This window comes from Sardina pilchardus, chromosome 2 (genome assembly GCF_963854185.1).
Source record: "Sardina pilchardus chromosome 2, fSarPil1.1, whole genome shotgun sequence".
NCBI lineage: Eukaryota > Metazoa > Chordata > Actinopteri > Clupeiformes > Clupeidae > Sardina > Sardina pilchardus.
The window spans coordinates 5,877,050-5,894,027 of NC_084995.1; the positions used below are offsets into that span (position 1 = coordinate 5,877,050).

Here is a 16,978-nt window from a genome sequence, read left to right on the forward strand (position 1 = left end):
TGATAATTGTAAGCTAAACATAGTGCTGACGTTAAACATTAGCCCGGGAGCTAACGTTAGGTTTGATTGTCGATGTTGAATGGTACTTGCTGTACTCAAGCTGTTGAATGGTACTTGCTTCTAGTGTTTGAATGTTTTCGCAGCTGTAAAGCTTAATTAGCACTGACGTAACAATGCATCTATGCCGCCAAAGCATCTCAATGTTAACTCTGAGAGGTTTTAACCATTTGATCGAAAATATCTCATAAAGTACAAAGTTCACAAATGTGAAAAATACATTGAACAAAATTATGTTACAAGACCTTTAGTTTTTTAATGGCGTCAAAAGGTTCAGTGGTTTTAGTGTCATTAATCGTTGATTTTGGTCGGAAGAAATATAATTATAACGATAATAAAAAGAACAGTGCATAAGCATGCAATGCAATTATATGTTAACAAGGAGTCCCAGCATATTTATAGTCTACATACAGTATACAGAGCTGAATGTTAATTTACAACAATTCTGTGTTTTATTGTGATTAACTGTATAGAGCTTTACCTTCTACTGTGAGAGTTGCTTTACTTTCACAGGTTCCACTTTGACAACAGTACTCCCCTTTATCACCTGGTGCCAGGTTATTGATGGTCAGCAGTACGTTGGCACCATCCTGCTTCATACTATATTTTTGTGAGGTAACCAGGAGGGTTTCATCTTTGTACCACCTGACTTCTTTGGGTGGAGAAGAGAACCTGCAGCTCAAGTTGGTAGAGGTCTTTTCTTTGGCCATCATGTCTTTGACAGGTTCCACCACCTCTAGGGGTCGTTCTAATTGAACAGGGAACAAAGGTTCACTTAACTTTCCAAAAGGAATGTACAGCAGACAAAAAAAACACTTTGACTGATTGGCCCACCCAGTAATTGGGTTATATGGAGCTGTTTATTTGTTTCTGATTGGCAGAGAGACGTTCCATGAGTTGAAATATCCCACGATAATCAGCTCAGACTTTTCACAGCTAATAATAAATCACTCCAAGATACAATGTGAAGTTGTGAAGTTTTAAATGAACTGTCACGTTGCATCCAAGCTGAATATACAGACGCTCAGAACATAGTTTATGACAGAGGTGGATTTTAGCTAGTTGGATGGCATGCAGGCTAAGTAAAATAGTGATGTTTCAAAGCTAGAAGCATGTCCTAACCAGACGCAATGTGAGCTAACGTTTATTAGGCTACATTGCTTGACAACGGGAGAGATGGAACTAAGGAACTAAGGACTGGCTTTTGGCCATAGCAACCGTCCTTTTAGAACTAACAACTGGCCTTTGGCCATAGCAACCATCCATTTAGAACTAGCAACGGCAGTTTGTCCTGCAAGTAATAGAAATTTGTGGCGGAAAGAAGTAGTTCTACAAACAAGACAGTTTTAGCGATTTAACATACATTATAATGGGAAATGAACGCAAGAAACAAGTGGTACAATTGTTGTATAAAAGCAATATAGCACTCGTGATCGTGGGGTTGGTAATGGATATTCCAATGAATATCCATTAACAACCCCACTCTCACTCGTGCTATATTGCTTAAGTCATGCAAGTATAGTTTTTTTCTATTACAACCCAGAACCACAGAACCCCCATGCACTGCACAGACTTCAGAAGCTTATAATAATAATAATAATAATAATAATAATAATAATAATAATAATAATAATGCAAACCTTTAACAATGAGCTGAGCCACAGATTTGCTTTTGCCAATACTGAACTGAAGAGGACCTGACATTGAGGCTTTGGTCTTTTTGAAGGTGAGACGATGCATGGTCCCTTCTGTTTCCATCTCAACATCTGTGCTTTCCTGAAGTACCACATCAGTGAGCATCCACTTGGGTGGCTTCACAGATTCCATACTGATTTCCACCTCAAATACAGCAGCGAAAGGTTCTGTGACCTCCACTGGGCAAAGTTGTTTCACAATGCTGATGGCCTGCTCTGGAACCCATGAAAAGTGAAGATCCCAGTAAAGGTTTAAACATAATGAATGGAAAATCTGATGACTAATTCACTTATGAATTTTAAACACTCATAGCACGAATCAACTATGAGTTCATTGCATGCATACCATGTATACCTAAACCTATTTATTATGGCAATTTCAATTACCCACAAACAAATGTTCCTGTCAGTGGCATTGTCAAGACACTGTCATTTCCAATACCATTTACATTTGGTGGAATATATGGGTGAAAGTCGGAAAAAAAAAATTGAATATTTTTAAAAAGTTAATCTGGGGTGGGTTTCCCGATAACGATGGATAGACAGTCTTACGAGGGTTTTCTACGATTCATCTTAAGATCGATCGTTAGGATTTGCCGACTGTTTCCCGAACATACTCGTAGCGTGAACGCGCGTGCACTGATCTTACGATGCTCTTAAGGGAGCTGTCCACGAGAAAAGTTCTGAAATATCCCCTAATTTGATTGATGGTGATGTCAGGTGACTGCACGTCACAGCTAAGCCTACCGTCTGAACTTCGGATCTATACATTAATTCACATCAATACGAGAATAGAAAACCTTTGATATCTGCATGTAAGCGTAGCCTAGGCCATATACCACACACAGGCATAGGCCTACATACTTTCTATTATTTAACATTAGATTGTTGCCCCGTTTTTATGTTTGTTAGATAGGCTATGTAACATATTAGGCTTCGGCTAGCTTACTCCTACATCGTTCATGCCAGTTCTTTGCTAACCTACTTGTGAGAGCACGGTGTGCTGCCTGTGCAATAATGTTTCGAGGTGTCACGTTTGAATAAAGAGGTTGATAAGAAAATGAGAAAATGTGTAGGCTTAAATAACATAGCCTAGGCTTATTTTGACGCAGCACAGACTATAGCCACATATTCCTTTCTCTGTTTTTACCTCATACGCCTATTAAAAAATAAAAAATAAAAGGCTACACAAAAAGATAATGGCAAACTTTTCTGGCAACGTCTCGTTTCATAACTTGTTTGTAGGCTATTTTTGTCCGGTTTTAATAACATCATTATGTCCATTGAATGAATGCTATTTTGCACGCTAAAATCTGAATCATCACAGTATACAATAAAGAATGGTAACGTAGCCTGAGTTGGATCATTATATTCTTGGTTGTAATCCCCCTGCATGTCCTGCTGGTGACTCCACTGAGGCATAGCATTACGACGCTCTTTGTCAGTAACGAGAACTCTGGAACACTCGTAGATCTACGAGTGTTTTCACGATGCTCTTAAGTTACGATGGTTTCGGGAAACAGTCGGCAAACCTTAAGACGGTCATAAGAGGGACTTTACGATCATCGTAGGCTTACGATGCTTTCGGGAAACGCACCCCTGAACTATACTGAACCACTGAGTCTGAGTGACCATCTAAAGGCTCAGGAACCCTCAAGCTGATTAGAGTGTGACACCTTGAGCCTACAATATTGAAGCTTTTCACAATATTCTATTCTTCTGACATTTTGAATTTGGGGTTTTCATAAGATTTTCATAAGCCATAAGCATCAAAATTGTAACACACAAAGGCTTGAAATATATCGCTTTGCATGTAATGAGTCTATATAATATATTAGCTTCACCTTTTAACACTTGGAAGTCCGGGGCCTTTTCAGGCACTTTGGGGCAGTCAGCTATACCTTGACATTTTAAAGTTTTTCATCTAACTAAAAACATCTATGCAAAAGTGGCACATATGGTTATATTCTAGAGGTCCTCCACAATAATTATATGAGAGTAAAGTGGATGTAATGAAATTACTTTTTTTTAAAATCATAATTCAGTGTAAACAAAGCTATTTTAAAAAACGATTTTCAAAGGGTAAAGGTCAAAGGTTAAAAAGACACTATCATTATATTGAGCTAATACTTTTGAAGCTTGAATCTTGAAAACAACGGTGTTGCCTCCATATAAGTAAAAAGATCATTAAAAAATGTTATGTAGTTTTACTTCAATTTGGAAAAAAGTCAGACTAAATGGGTCACTTAGTGAGTGTCTCTTTCAAATGCAAATTAAGTTGAATGGGCATTTTGAATAGGCCTGCTGCAGATGAGAGGACTGAAATCCTAGGAATTTCTTTTACTATTTTCACAAAGTGCCATTGTTACATTCTCTTTTAAAGAAAAAGATGTGTGTTTTGGAACAGTTTTTCAAATCCCCAGGGGGGGATTTAGACTCCAGAGGGTTTTTCCAGTAGGCCTATTAGCCTGTTTGATGCTCATTGAGCTCAATGCAAATCAAACAGGCTAATAGGCCTACTGGAAAAAGCACCATGCCAATCTCTAGCTATGGTCAAGGGTATGTGATGATGTGGGGCTATTTTAATTCCAAAGGCCAAGGGAACTTTATCAGGATGCATAATATCCTAGATCCATGAAATAGCTGGCCTTTAAAAATAAAAATCTACCTGCCCCTATGTTAACCCTATGTGTTAAATTCCCATAGGGTTACATAGGGGGTCAAATACTTCCTTCCCCTAGCATTTAAGGAAAACATTTATCTATTTACGATACATTCTTCAATCACAAAGAAAATTGGTGTCCTTGGCGGTTTGATTTTTACTCATTTGTGACCATTCAAAGCGAAATCAGTCGTTTTGCGCAGAACGTTATTTTGAGAAAATCAACAACAACAAACTTCCGGGTTAAAATGTTGAATTTCGCGTTTTCGCATAATTCGACTGTATACAGTCAACAGTTTCATATCGTGAACGCATTTCACGGAAAAACATACGTTTTGACTGTTAAACCCGGCGAAGATTCAACACATTTGCTGTCACGCGCCGCTTAAAAAGGTGATTTCTCCTCTTGTGGCATTTCATGACAGGAGAACCATGTCAACTTTGGATGCGATTATCTTAGCGATAGTTTGTGCAATACCCTCAATATACATATTGTTGGAAAGCTTAGTTTATGGCCGTTCACGTGAGCACAATAACTTAATTTAGTAAATTTTACCGAAACGACTGGTTCCGCTTTACAGGGTCACATTTTTTAAATTAAGGTATTAAGATCAATTGTCAAATGATGATTTTATATTCCTGTTTTAGCATGGTATCAAATACATGTGCTCCTCACTGTATATATATAAATATACACGCTAAAGCTGTAGGGGAAGCTCTGCAGAGAAATATGCAAGCATAAAACGAGCGAAAAAACAAAAAGTGAAACCGAAACCGGAGATGAAATCGCCAATCATAGTTTGTCTTTGATAACAATCCTCATTCCTGGTGGCTTAACAAAAAAATCTTGAGTCTTCACTTCTAAGTGCATGACGATGAATGTCGATAAGTGGGCTAATGAAGGAAATTGGATCCTCAGATCAGTATAAAATATTAATAGGATAGAGGGCAGCCTCACCACATATAACGATTGATGTGCAATCTCGACTAAATGTCAAAATATGGCCCAACTTTACACTTTATTTTGGCAATCCACTGCCGATGGATGTCTGTGTCTCTTGGGAAACAATGACAAAATAGTTCTTAGTTCCGTCAATGCTAAGAAATACACAGCAATAAGCTAAATAGTAATATTACTCCATTCACTCACAGCAACGTTTTCGAACGTTCTACAACCACAACCTCATCATCGCTTCAGAACGTTATAGTGTGACAAGGGTGAATATTCAAATGTATTTAGAAACACATTTCACTATATATTTCAAAATATATTTCACCCTATATTTAAATGAATTTAGAAACATGTTTCACCATATACTTCAAAATATGTCACCCTATATTTAAATGTATTTAGAAACACATTTCACTATACATTTCACACCATATTTAAATGAATTTAGAAACATATCTCAAAATATATTCTGACATATATTAACATACAAACTTCAAAATATATGTCCAATATATTTCCCTTACAGTATGTATGGGCAATGATCCAGACCTCATTCAGACCTTTGGAATTCAATTGGGACTTAAGTACGGAGCTGATAGTAAACGATTGTAAAAGAGAAAAAATAATTCCAATATTAGCCTTGGTGTTTTCCATTGCTAAGCAACGCAGCACCACTCAAGAGCCAAGTTCAGTGAAAGAAGCTAAATGTACTTATGCACACATAGGTGATTTCTCCCATTTGTGCGTAAGTCCTTTTTAACATGCTTACAGTTATGCACTTCACTTATGTTAAGCACATTCTCCCATTCCAGCTTCTGTTACACCCACAGTGCACAAGTTTGAAATCAAGGCGACCTTATGAAAGATATGTAATTTATTAAAATAGATCCAGACTTATCCACCACACCTTAATTTAGGTTGATATGAAAATGTGGAACGCAGACTTTCTCATTGACTTTCTGGATGCCATCTAAATCCAGAAAGAACACAAACAGTCTTTGGCTTTGAAAACATAAGCAAGGTGAACTGAATAGCAAACAGCCTACAGTAAAATGATGTGTCATCACGTAGCCTAACGGTGGGCTTCCACACAAGTTAAATTTTGCCTCACGCCCATTGAAAATGAATAGGGAAGCGAAATTCGCTCCGATAGGGCGAAATGAAGCGAATTCGCCTCATAGGCCGAATCAAAGTTGGCGATCTCCCAACTTTATGCAAATTTGAACCACTCAGAGCAAATCAGAAGCCTGCGTTGTACACAGAGGCGGGAGTAACAAAAAATTCTGAAAACAATGGCGGCGGCCCCAGGGGTCATAACTGGAAATATTAAATGTGAATTAAGGTTTCTTGACCACTTTTAATGGTTTATTTTGATACGGTTTATTGTTTATATGCAACATAAAAGTGTTCAGGACACACAGATCATTGTAGGTTAACGTAAGCTCTCTAACGGTAGAGTTAGCTTGTTAGCTTGTTGACCCATTGTAACCTATTGAAAACACAATACGGTTAAAGGTAGGGTATGGAATTAGCTTTTTTGGCCATTTTTGCAAAATCACTTGAAATCCTATTCCTAACCCACTTACAGCCACTGAGTTGGAAGCACTGAAATGGAAATTAAACACGTCAATCATCTGCGGAACGGGCAGGGCTCGAAAAACTCCAGCCAATAGTATTCTAAACCCCATACCATCATTTCACAGCTCATTCGTAAATCTACCGGTCTCCTCTTCCTCCTCCTCCCCCTCCCCCCCGCGCGCGCAACCCTTTCGTGCACAGAGCACGAAAGCTGTTGACCATGAGTCAGTGCTGAAACGAAACTAACTAGCCTACTGTAGGCCTGCTGCACGTCCCATAATATTTCCCTCTAGTTGTATGTGTCACTTCATTTCTATACAAACTAAGGCAGCGGATACCTACGGAAACTCAATCACCCACGCAGTAAACAAGCTATGTAGCAAAAATTACATTTTACCGTGACTCGAAGAGTGTTGTAAACATGAAACCGAAACTTAACCGCTTGGAGCTACAGTGGAATAGGCGAACCAACGGGCCAGCACTAAACTCGGATATTTCAGAAGATAAACGCCCTGGTAAGAACCAAACCAGATTCTGTTCAAATATACACGCCTATGGCTACTGAAACATGTAAGGTATATCAAATGTTATTTTGGTGTATTAAAATGCATCGTTGTTTTAGAATTTCCGAACGAAAGGGCTGGTAGACTAAGGTGCTTTTAGCATAATGTAGGCTATAAAATCATCTATCTTGTCTGATTTGTGGAACTATTACCTTGGAGGTGAATAAAGAATGTAATTGGGGAAGTTGATGTGAGCGATTGTATGGAGGCTAGAGCTCATAGTGCTAGATGCATCTGAATTCTCGTTCGCATGAATGTGCGTCCATGGAGGGCGGGACTTGAGGTTGTATATGTTCAAAATCTGCCGGCCGTTTTGCGAATTCTGTACCCAACCTTTAAGATACATAAGAAACACCCAAACACATAACTGCCTCCACGGCGCATAAGTCATCAGACTTAAGTCAAGGGCAGAATGCGCACAGGCTGAATAGCGCTTAGTTGGGTGTTTATTTTTACTCGCGCACCCTCACCCACATGAGATAATTTGCCCCACAGTAATTTGAATAGTCTAGATAAGTTCAAGTAAATTCACCTGCACTTTTATTACCCAATTTTCTCACTCAAATGCAATGCTATGAAATTGCTGCTTTCTTGCTATGAATGAATGGAATGTTCACGTTGGATAATGCAATGCGGAATGATTAATAACTATAAAATGCTTGGCTGGAGATGTCCTGAGATATTGCCACTTATGACTCGAGACCTACAATGACTGTGACTACAAACTATAAGTTCATTAATAAGAGCTAGTAAGTGCTCTATTTTTATGAAAAAAGAATTTGAAATTTGAACTCAAGTAGCCTTCAGTAAACTTTTCATTTCCCTACAGCATTACTGGGTCTGGGTCTGATCCTATTGGACTCGATTTCTCAGGATGCATTCCATCCTGAACAATCAGTGAACGGAGGGGGGGGGGGGGGGGGGGGGGGGAGGGGGGCATATATCGGATTATGCACGCTGTAGTCTCTAGCTGTCACGACCAAACGTTAGCGTTAGCGATTGGGTAAAATCAGGCCCAATCGTTTCAAACTTCAATAGAGGTCACGCCTCCTGCCTGAAATTGATTATGAATGGAGTAGGTCCAGACCCTCTGTAGGATATTAGTACGGGCCTCTATACGATATTAGTACGAGGGTTTGGTATGACCGGGCTACATCAGACCATATGATAAACTCATAATCCAGAGTTATACTTGAGGGTGAAATGCATTATATGGAAGTAGCAAAATCATTAATATGTTTTTAATCAACAATGAAACCCTGATCAATGTTGACTGCGGTATCATAACATATTTGAGACAGATTTAAGACCCACTGATGTCGAAGGGACACTTCACCGATTAGTATTAAGCTTTGTATCTTTATAAAAACCAGTCATGCTTTTGAATGGTCGTGCATCATTCCCTCAGTTTCCCAGTTTGAGATGGGAGAAATACGGATTTCAATGTTGGACTTCCTGCTTTCAATGATGTAAAAATCATCATTTTGATTCAAAAATCGCCTCGCCTCCCTCGTCCTCCGCGACCGTCAGCCCGAGATAGCTCCGCCGGAATAGGCTACTCCAGGCCTATCCATGAACATGCCCGCAAACAATCGTGCAGGTTTCTCCGATTTAGTAGAAATTCTCCTGTGTATCTGACAGGTCGGTTGTCATCTGGAAGACTGCCTCCACTTGTCCATTCAGGAAATCCCATGGCGAATGGAATCAAAGTAGCCTTTAGAAGTTGCGGTAGCTTGATAGCCTAGAAATCTAGACGCACCCTAGCGGCCAAAAATATTTTTGCCTAGCGGGATGGTCTAGGGTCGCACCGTTGAGGACAAGCCTGTGCTAGGCTCGAGTTCAGCCTAGCCAATCAGAACGCTCTATCTGTGAAAGGAGTCCTTGTGCCCGCCTTCGGCTTCAGATAAAACGCCAGGGGGCTGGACCATGCGTCCTCCTCGTTCGACGAGTTGGGTTTGAATTGATTGAGAAGTCATTCGTTTTAAAGAAGGATGTAGGCTATTTGCCGTTTTGCCGACCGGCTACAATTGGTCACAAATGCTGGCCTATTAGCCTACGTGCAGAGGCAGTTTGAAAGACAACTGTTCATCCCACCCACAGGCTTCAACTCTGTGAATGGTCCGACCCCAGACTATACATTTCTGTGTAGTTTGGCTTGCCAGGCTAGTAGCTTGATGCAATCCAACGAAAACAAAGTGGCGTCCTTTCACGTTCCGTTACTATGCAACTCCAAAAAGCTTGCCGTGTCCCACTGAGATCAAGAGCAGCAGTATATCTTATATCGGTATAACCCAAAAACAAAGAGGAAGATGATGCAGGAACATAAAAATCTTAAAAACACCGATAACACAAACAATATAACAAAAAACACTATGCCAGCACAGCCGGTCGCCACAAGAGCAGCGCCACGGCGTCGCCTAGCAACGACTATATTCACGGGTTTCATTGAAATCCGTATTTCTCCCATCTCAAGGCAAACTGAGGGAATGATGCACGACCATTCAAAAACATGACTGGTTTTCTAAAGATACAAAGCTTAATGCTAATCGGTGAAGTTTCCCTTTAAACATGATGATCTGTTATAGCGTGTACATGTAAATGTTCCTTTTATGTGAAAAGTGCTGTCTCATGTAATGTTTTTTTTTCTGTTTACCATAATATCATAACTCAGATAACTTCATATAAACATATCCAAACACTCATAGATGATAAAGAATGGCTCCATATTATACCCTCCACCAGTAACTGACAGGAAGTCTTGTCATCGATGGCATCACATACGTAGGTGTCCTCATCACCCGAGTCTACATCATTGATGGTGAGCTTCCGGTAGACACCATCACTGGAGATCTCATACTTCTTGTTGGACTTCAGCTCTTTATTGTTCTTGTACCATGTAACTTTTGCACTGGCACGAGAAACTTGACATTCTAGGTGACCGCGATGTTTATACATGGCAATTTTGTCTCTGAGTTTCTTCACAAATTTGACAGGCAGCTCTGTAATGACAACAAGGCCTCATAATAACACCACTGATTGCTTCAAAAAGCTAAAAGTAGAGCCATCACTGGTGGTGTGGCAAGCTGACTCATCCCTTTCAGGATTTTCAAGATTTACTGCCTCTATTGAGATCTTTTGAGCCATTTGAGAATGCAAACTGAAAGGGAGGTAGGCATGCACAGCAGAGGCAACCAGCAACAGCTCATGCAAATATTTTGACGTGCCAAGACATATTTCAACAGTTCTCAGACAAAATGTTGTAATGTGACACATTAGGCTACAATGTAACATTTTGTCATATTAAGAATGTTACATTAATTATGTTTAATGTCTATTGCTAATTCAGACAGAGCAATCTATTCAAATCAACCATAATTGCAAAATATTAGCAACGGCTACAATAGTTTGTTCTGGATTACCTTTTACCCGGAGTTTGGACATCGATGAAGCATTCTCAGCAGAGAACTTAATCTCTGAAGCATCCTCTATTGTCACAGATTTGAACAGAAGAGTGAAAGTCTGTCCTGTTGGGAATATGTTTACATAAACAATTAAATTTATGCCACTCTGCACAAACTCACAGCTGTTGAAGGCATTTAATCTGACACACATGGTCAAATGTGACACCTCATTGCCACTAGAACTATGACACAGGTACAGATTTAGTTATGACAGAGGCATTCACATTCTCTCTAAACCATACTGACCCTCCTGTCTAATCTTTATGTTGTCTCCTGGTTTGATTGAGACACCATCTTTGTGCCACTTTCCTTCTACCTCATCATGGGAGACCTCACAGACAAATGAAGCACTTTCCTTCTCCATAATCTCTATATCCTTCAGGGGCCTCACAATTTTGATATCCCGTGCTGTGGGGATAAAGATGTTTTCAAAATGTACAAATTAGATAGTTTCGTAGATGTTGAATGACAAGTGTATAACTATTCTGTAGTTCTCTGCAAATAACATTCATTATAGTAATGATAACAATCAATCCAGGTGATGGAGGAAATACGAAACAATACTGTACCATGCACAGTCAGCGTTGCTGCTGTGTTATCATCAGCTGTGCGGCATAAGTACTCGCCCTGGTCCTCATAAGTACATTTGTGTATGACAAGGATACGCTTGCGACCCTGGGATCGAATGGCAATATCCTTCCCTGGTTTTAGCTCCATGTCATTCTAAGGGAACATAGTAGGCTATACTCAAATTCATCTAATAAAAATACACCGCACTCATCATTCACTCTAGGAAATATCATGGCATACAAACATGCGTGCACAAATGTGCCATACCTTAAACCACTTCACATCTGCAGTAGTTTTTGACACTTCACACTCAAAAGTCACCTTCTCCTTTTCAGGACATTTAATGTCTTTGAGTGGTTGAGCAATTGTAGCTGCAGGCTCTGTCGATTTTGATACCCGAGAACAGAAAAAAGAACATTGCATTTGTACCCATTGAAAAGCAATACCACACATCAAGTATCACATTAAATATAGAGTGACTGTAACTAGTTATAAATGGATGGTTCCTATGGGCAAAGGTTGTTAAGTGGGCATTTCCCAGGATTCTGGGGCTTGTAAAATTACTATCGTATGTAGCCTACTACCATATGGGGGTCAGCCTTTATTTGTCCGAATCAACCACACCATTATCACAATAAATTTTGGTTTTGTCTTCCCCTCTCATCGATGATTGGCCTGACATTTTTCATGTCTGAGGGAAACGGTTATGAACTATGGATTGTCAGACTAGATCTCCCTGAAAGATCATCTTCCCATAGGACTATGGGGAGAATTCTACCATGTATGTAAGGGTGCATAAGTCCAAAAAAGTGCATAACTAATTGCTTTTCAGTCTGTGTGAATTCTCCCTTTCATTATCAATCTGTCATTTACGCACAGTAACAGGAGTTACACGTTTAGGGAGGAGCATTCCCAAGATCTGGCCATTTCTTATAGATACAACTCTTGCGCACATTCTTCCACTGACTTAAACACCTTTTCAGCTACACGCTCCTGAGGGCTGTATTTTAAGGTCAAGCGCCACTACAAGATGAAACGGCATATTGCTCGATGTCAACAGTAGGCCTAGTTCTAAATACGTATAGGTTACATAGAACTTTACAAATTAACATTACAGTATCAATTACAATATTTACAGTATTTGGTGATTAATATGCTTATATACGGCTTTATGTTTCTCCCCATTACAGTGTCTCGAGGTAGCATATTTCCTGACATTACCTTCTCTGTGCACATGAAATGCGCTATATAAATAAATTTACCTTACCTACCTTCTCTATGAGGCTGCATTGTTAAATAGGGAAAACCCTGTTATAATCGACCCCTTTGGATATTGGAGCTACTTTGCATCTTTAGTTTTAACTTGACGTGAAGTCATCCGAATCTGTCCATTTCCTTCCAACTTTACCGAGGTCATCCATACATCTGCACAGGTGTCTGCACTATTGTCGAGCAGCAGAGTTTATACTGTCCTGTCTCTTGATTTCTTTGTAATGGAGGCTGGTATTGTTATGCCATTTTCTCTATTGTATTTGAAACTGCAGGTGTCAGCCTACAGCTTCGTTAGCATGGATTAATTGGTATTATGAGCAGCAGCTGCCATTGAAACGTTCTTTCTAATGGTGAGTTTTTTCATAACATCCACTTTACTCTCATATAGTTATTGTGGAGGACCTCTAGAATATAACCATACTGTATGTGCCACTTCTGCATAGATGTTTTTAGTTAGATGAAAAACTTAAAAATCTCAAGGTACTGTATAGCTGACTGCCTCAAAGTGCCTGAAAAGGCCCCAGACCTCCAAGTGTTAAATTATGAATCTACACACCTCAAGCACATTTTGACTAAACCAACCACAAAGCAAAAGTGAAATTTCATGAGGTCAATGTGATGACACATAATATATCTGCAGGCCGTTCACTATTCAGTTTACCATGGTTAGATATTCAAAATCAAAGACTAGGTTGTGTTCTTTCTGGATTTAAAGGTCAGTGAGACAGTCCATGTTTTCATAAACCTTAACTAGACTATGCATGAAAAAGCAAAAATATGATTTAAAATATACTAATATCATAGAGTAAAAACCAAAACCAAATCCACTCTCCTCCACCTCCCCCACTCCAAGCAACGGGGACGCTGGCTGCTCAAGCCGCTCCGTCTACCTTGCTTTTGTTATATTTTTTGTTTTATTCTTGCGTATTTTCTCCATAATTCTTGTGAATTAATTTAGTTTAGCTGTACAGTTGTAGGTAGCCCTTTTATTTTAATTGTTTGATTTTGCTTTTACATACTTTCACTGGTCTGCGCTCAACCTGCGCTGTTTTTTGGTGATCAGCTGTTCCCTTGCCGATCGGTTGACTACGATCGCTACCCATCTAAGACGTGCTCTATTGGTGTTTATGGTGTTTAAGGACCCGCACTTGACCTTTAGTCGAGTGTTTGATGAGAAGAGTGTCCGTGAAATGTTCATAAATGTGGGCCCTTCGCTACACCACAGCTGAACTCCAGGAATTGTCCTCCACCTTTGTCACTCTCAGCAACGAGGCTTTCCATCACTGCCAGGCAGTGGGGATCCTGCGGCAGAGACGCTATGTGCATTGCGGCTCTGGTTGTTTTCCAAACCTTCCAGGTTCACTACGTGGCCTGTCTCGAGCGTTGCCATTTCAGTGCAATCAACAGCACGACAAGACCCTGCCCTCGACACTGGAGACATCATGGACGAGGCTGATCAAGATCAGGATGATGCCACGGCAGCCTGGTCCGCGACAAATTGGACTTAGTCAAAGGTAGGGTATGGAATGAGCTTTTTTGGCCATTTTTGCAAAATAACTTGAAATCCTATTCCTAACCCACTTACAGCCACTGACTTGGAAGCACTGAAATGGAAATTAAACACGTCAATCATCTGTGGGACGGGCAGGGCTCGAAAAACTCCAGCCAATAGTATTCTAAATCCCATACCATCATTTCACAGCTCATTCGTAAATCTACCGGTCTCCTCTTCCTCCGGTAAGAACCAAACCAGATTCTGTTCAAATATACACACACCTATGGCTACTGAAAAATGTAAGGTTAATTTATCAAATGTTATTTTGGTGTATTAAAATGCATCGTTGTTTTAGAATTTCCGAACGAAAGGGCTGGTAGCCTAATTGGTGCTTTTACCATAAGGTAGGCTATAAAATCATCTACCTTGTCTGATTTGTGGAACTATTACCTACAACCCTTTGGAGGTGAATAAAGAATGTAAAACTGGTTAGCTAAGTAACTTGCTTGGGGAAGTTGGTGTGAGCGATTGTATGGAGACTAGAGCTCATAGTGCTGTAGACGCCAGGCTGGCATTTCATTTAGCCTGGCTCGCTCTCGCACATCTGAATTCTCGCTCGTGCATGAATGCGCGTCCACCGTCCATGGAGGGAGGGACTTGAGTTGTATATGTTCAAAATCTGCCGGCCGTTTTGCGAATTCCATACCCAACCTTTAACATGGAGTTTTCTGGTTTTGTTTGTTTTATTATTTATTTGATTTTGTACTATGTACTACTATGCCATATGTACCACAAAAACGAGGAATGCTAAATCTGAGTATTTTAAAAGTTCAAATAACTACAACGATCCCAAGAAATTTTGGAAAAATCTTAATGAGTTATTTAACAAATCTAATCCAAGCGCTCCAGCCAAAATTAGATTTAAAAAATATACTCTAGCTAATGCTTTTAATCAGCATTTTGCTTCTATCTGCAAAACCCAGTCTCCTAATTCCAACATCTCAAATATGGCTCAATATTCTTGTGATAGACCAACCTCTTTTTCTTTTTCTACTATTAGTCCCATTGAGAGAGCTATATCTGAACTGAAGACTAGCAGTGGTAGAGACCAAGTTCATCAAAGTCGCCTCTGACATACTGTCATATCCTCTATCTGATTTATTTAATCAATCTTTAACCACTGGTGAGGTTCCAATAAGATGGAAATGTGCCAGGATAAGAAAGGAGGTGATCCATTTGACATTAACAATTACAGACCCATATCTATTATTAGTAGCGTGGCAAACGTTTTTGAAAAGCTAATATTTCATCAATTATATAATTATATTAATGCTTCTTCTATTTTGTCTCAACATCAATCAGGTTTCAGACCTAAATTTTCCACCACAACTGCCTTGTTAAAGTTCACCAATGATGTATCATCATCTCTCGATGATAATATGTCTACTGGAGCGATATTTATAGACCTAACCAAAGCTTTCGACCTTGTTAATCACTACATTCTTTTAGATAAACGTCATGCCATTGGGCTCTCTAAACAAGTTCTTCTTTGGTTTAGCTCTTACTTACATTTTCGACAACAGTGTGTGCTTTATCAAGGTAGTTTATCCTCCTTTGCTATTATGGAAAAGGGTGTCCCTCAAGGATCTTCGTTAGGGCCTCTCTTATTCTCACTCTTTATCAATGACCTTCCTCAAGTTTGCTCAGATTGTTCTATTCACTTATACGCTGATAACACAGCAATCTATAATTCTGATTCTAATATTTCTAAGTTACAAAACACTCTTCAGACAGACTTTGATACTATTAAAAATGGTTCCAATGCAATGACCTGAATAAAAATAAATCATATTGTATGCTTTTCCCAACAAGATCTGCTACCGTTAAACAAACAAATGTATCAATTAACTTTCTAGATGGCACCGCTCTTGGTAGAGTGGATGAATTCAAATACTTAGGCTTTTGGCTTGATTCTCAGCTCTCCTATAAAACACATATCAATCATACTATAAGAAAGCTAAATTGTAATATAAGGATGCTGTATCGTTTCAATAATTGTTTTACAAAGCAGATCAGGTTGAGAATTGTGAAGCAATTATTGTTCCCAATTATAGACTATGCTGATGTAGTATATCAGAACACCACTGATACCAATCTTAAGCCATTGACTGTTGTCTTTAATACCATCTGCAGATTTGTGTTGAAATGTTCATACAGGACGCATCACTGTGTCCTGTATGATTCACTAAATATTTTGTCACCCAATGCCAGGAGACAGTTTCATTGGTTCCAGCTCATTTTTAAGTGCATACATCTTAGTTATCCACTCTATCTCCAACAATATTTAATACCTTACCAAACAAAATATAGTTTGAGGCACACCGAATTTCTATCATTTACAGTACCACATACAGTTAAGCCCAAAATTATTAGCCCCCCTGAAATTTTGGAACATTACTCTAAAATTCTCCCTAAATTTTTCATCCCTGATCAAATTTAAAAAATCAAACATTCGCCAGTGTTATTATGTAGAATCTGGTGCATTTTGGAGTGTTAATATATTATTGGGAATGCTTAATCTCAAATTGTGTGAAAAGTGGAGTGGTCAAAATTAATAGCCCCCATGTGATTTTTTTTGCTTTTAAACACACACGACCAACCTGTCACCTTTCAA

The 16,978-nt window shown here is 39.2% G+C and overlaps 2 protein-coding genes across 10 annotated transcripts in view; one reads left to right on the forward strand and one right to left on the reverse strand.

Moving 5' to 3' along the window:
* Nucleotides 1–16,978, forward strand: part of atg9b (autophagy related 9B) — an 839,198-nt gene that overhangs the window by 563,178 nt on the left and 259,042 nt on the right. The window lies entirely within an intron of this gene.
* obscnb (obscurin, cytoskeletal calmodulin and titin-interacting RhoGEF b) overlaps nucleotides 1–16,978 on the reverse strand; it is a 345,273-nt gene that overhangs the window by 228,572 nt on the left and 99,723 nt on the right. For all 9 annotated transcript variants that reach the window (XM_062517333.1, XM_062517305.1, XM_062517313.1 and 6 more), the window contains exons 23-28: nucleotides 11,805–11,917; nucleotides 11,537–11,690; nucleotides 11,214–11,375; nucleotides 10,926–11,030; nucleotides 1,698–1,967; nucleotides 539–805 (exon numbers count right to left, since the gene is read on the reverse strand). In XM_062517333.1, coding sequence (XP_062373317.1) covers nucleotides 539–805; nucleotides 1,698–1,967; nucleotides 10,926–11,030; nucleotides 11,214–11,375; nucleotides 11,537–11,690; nucleotides 11,805–11,917 — 1,071 coding nt within the window. The remainder of the gene's footprint in view (nucleotides 1–538; nucleotides 806–1,697; nucleotides 1,968–10,925; nucleotides 11,031–11,213; nucleotides 11,376–11,536; nucleotides 11,691–11,804; nucleotides 11,918–16,978) is intronic.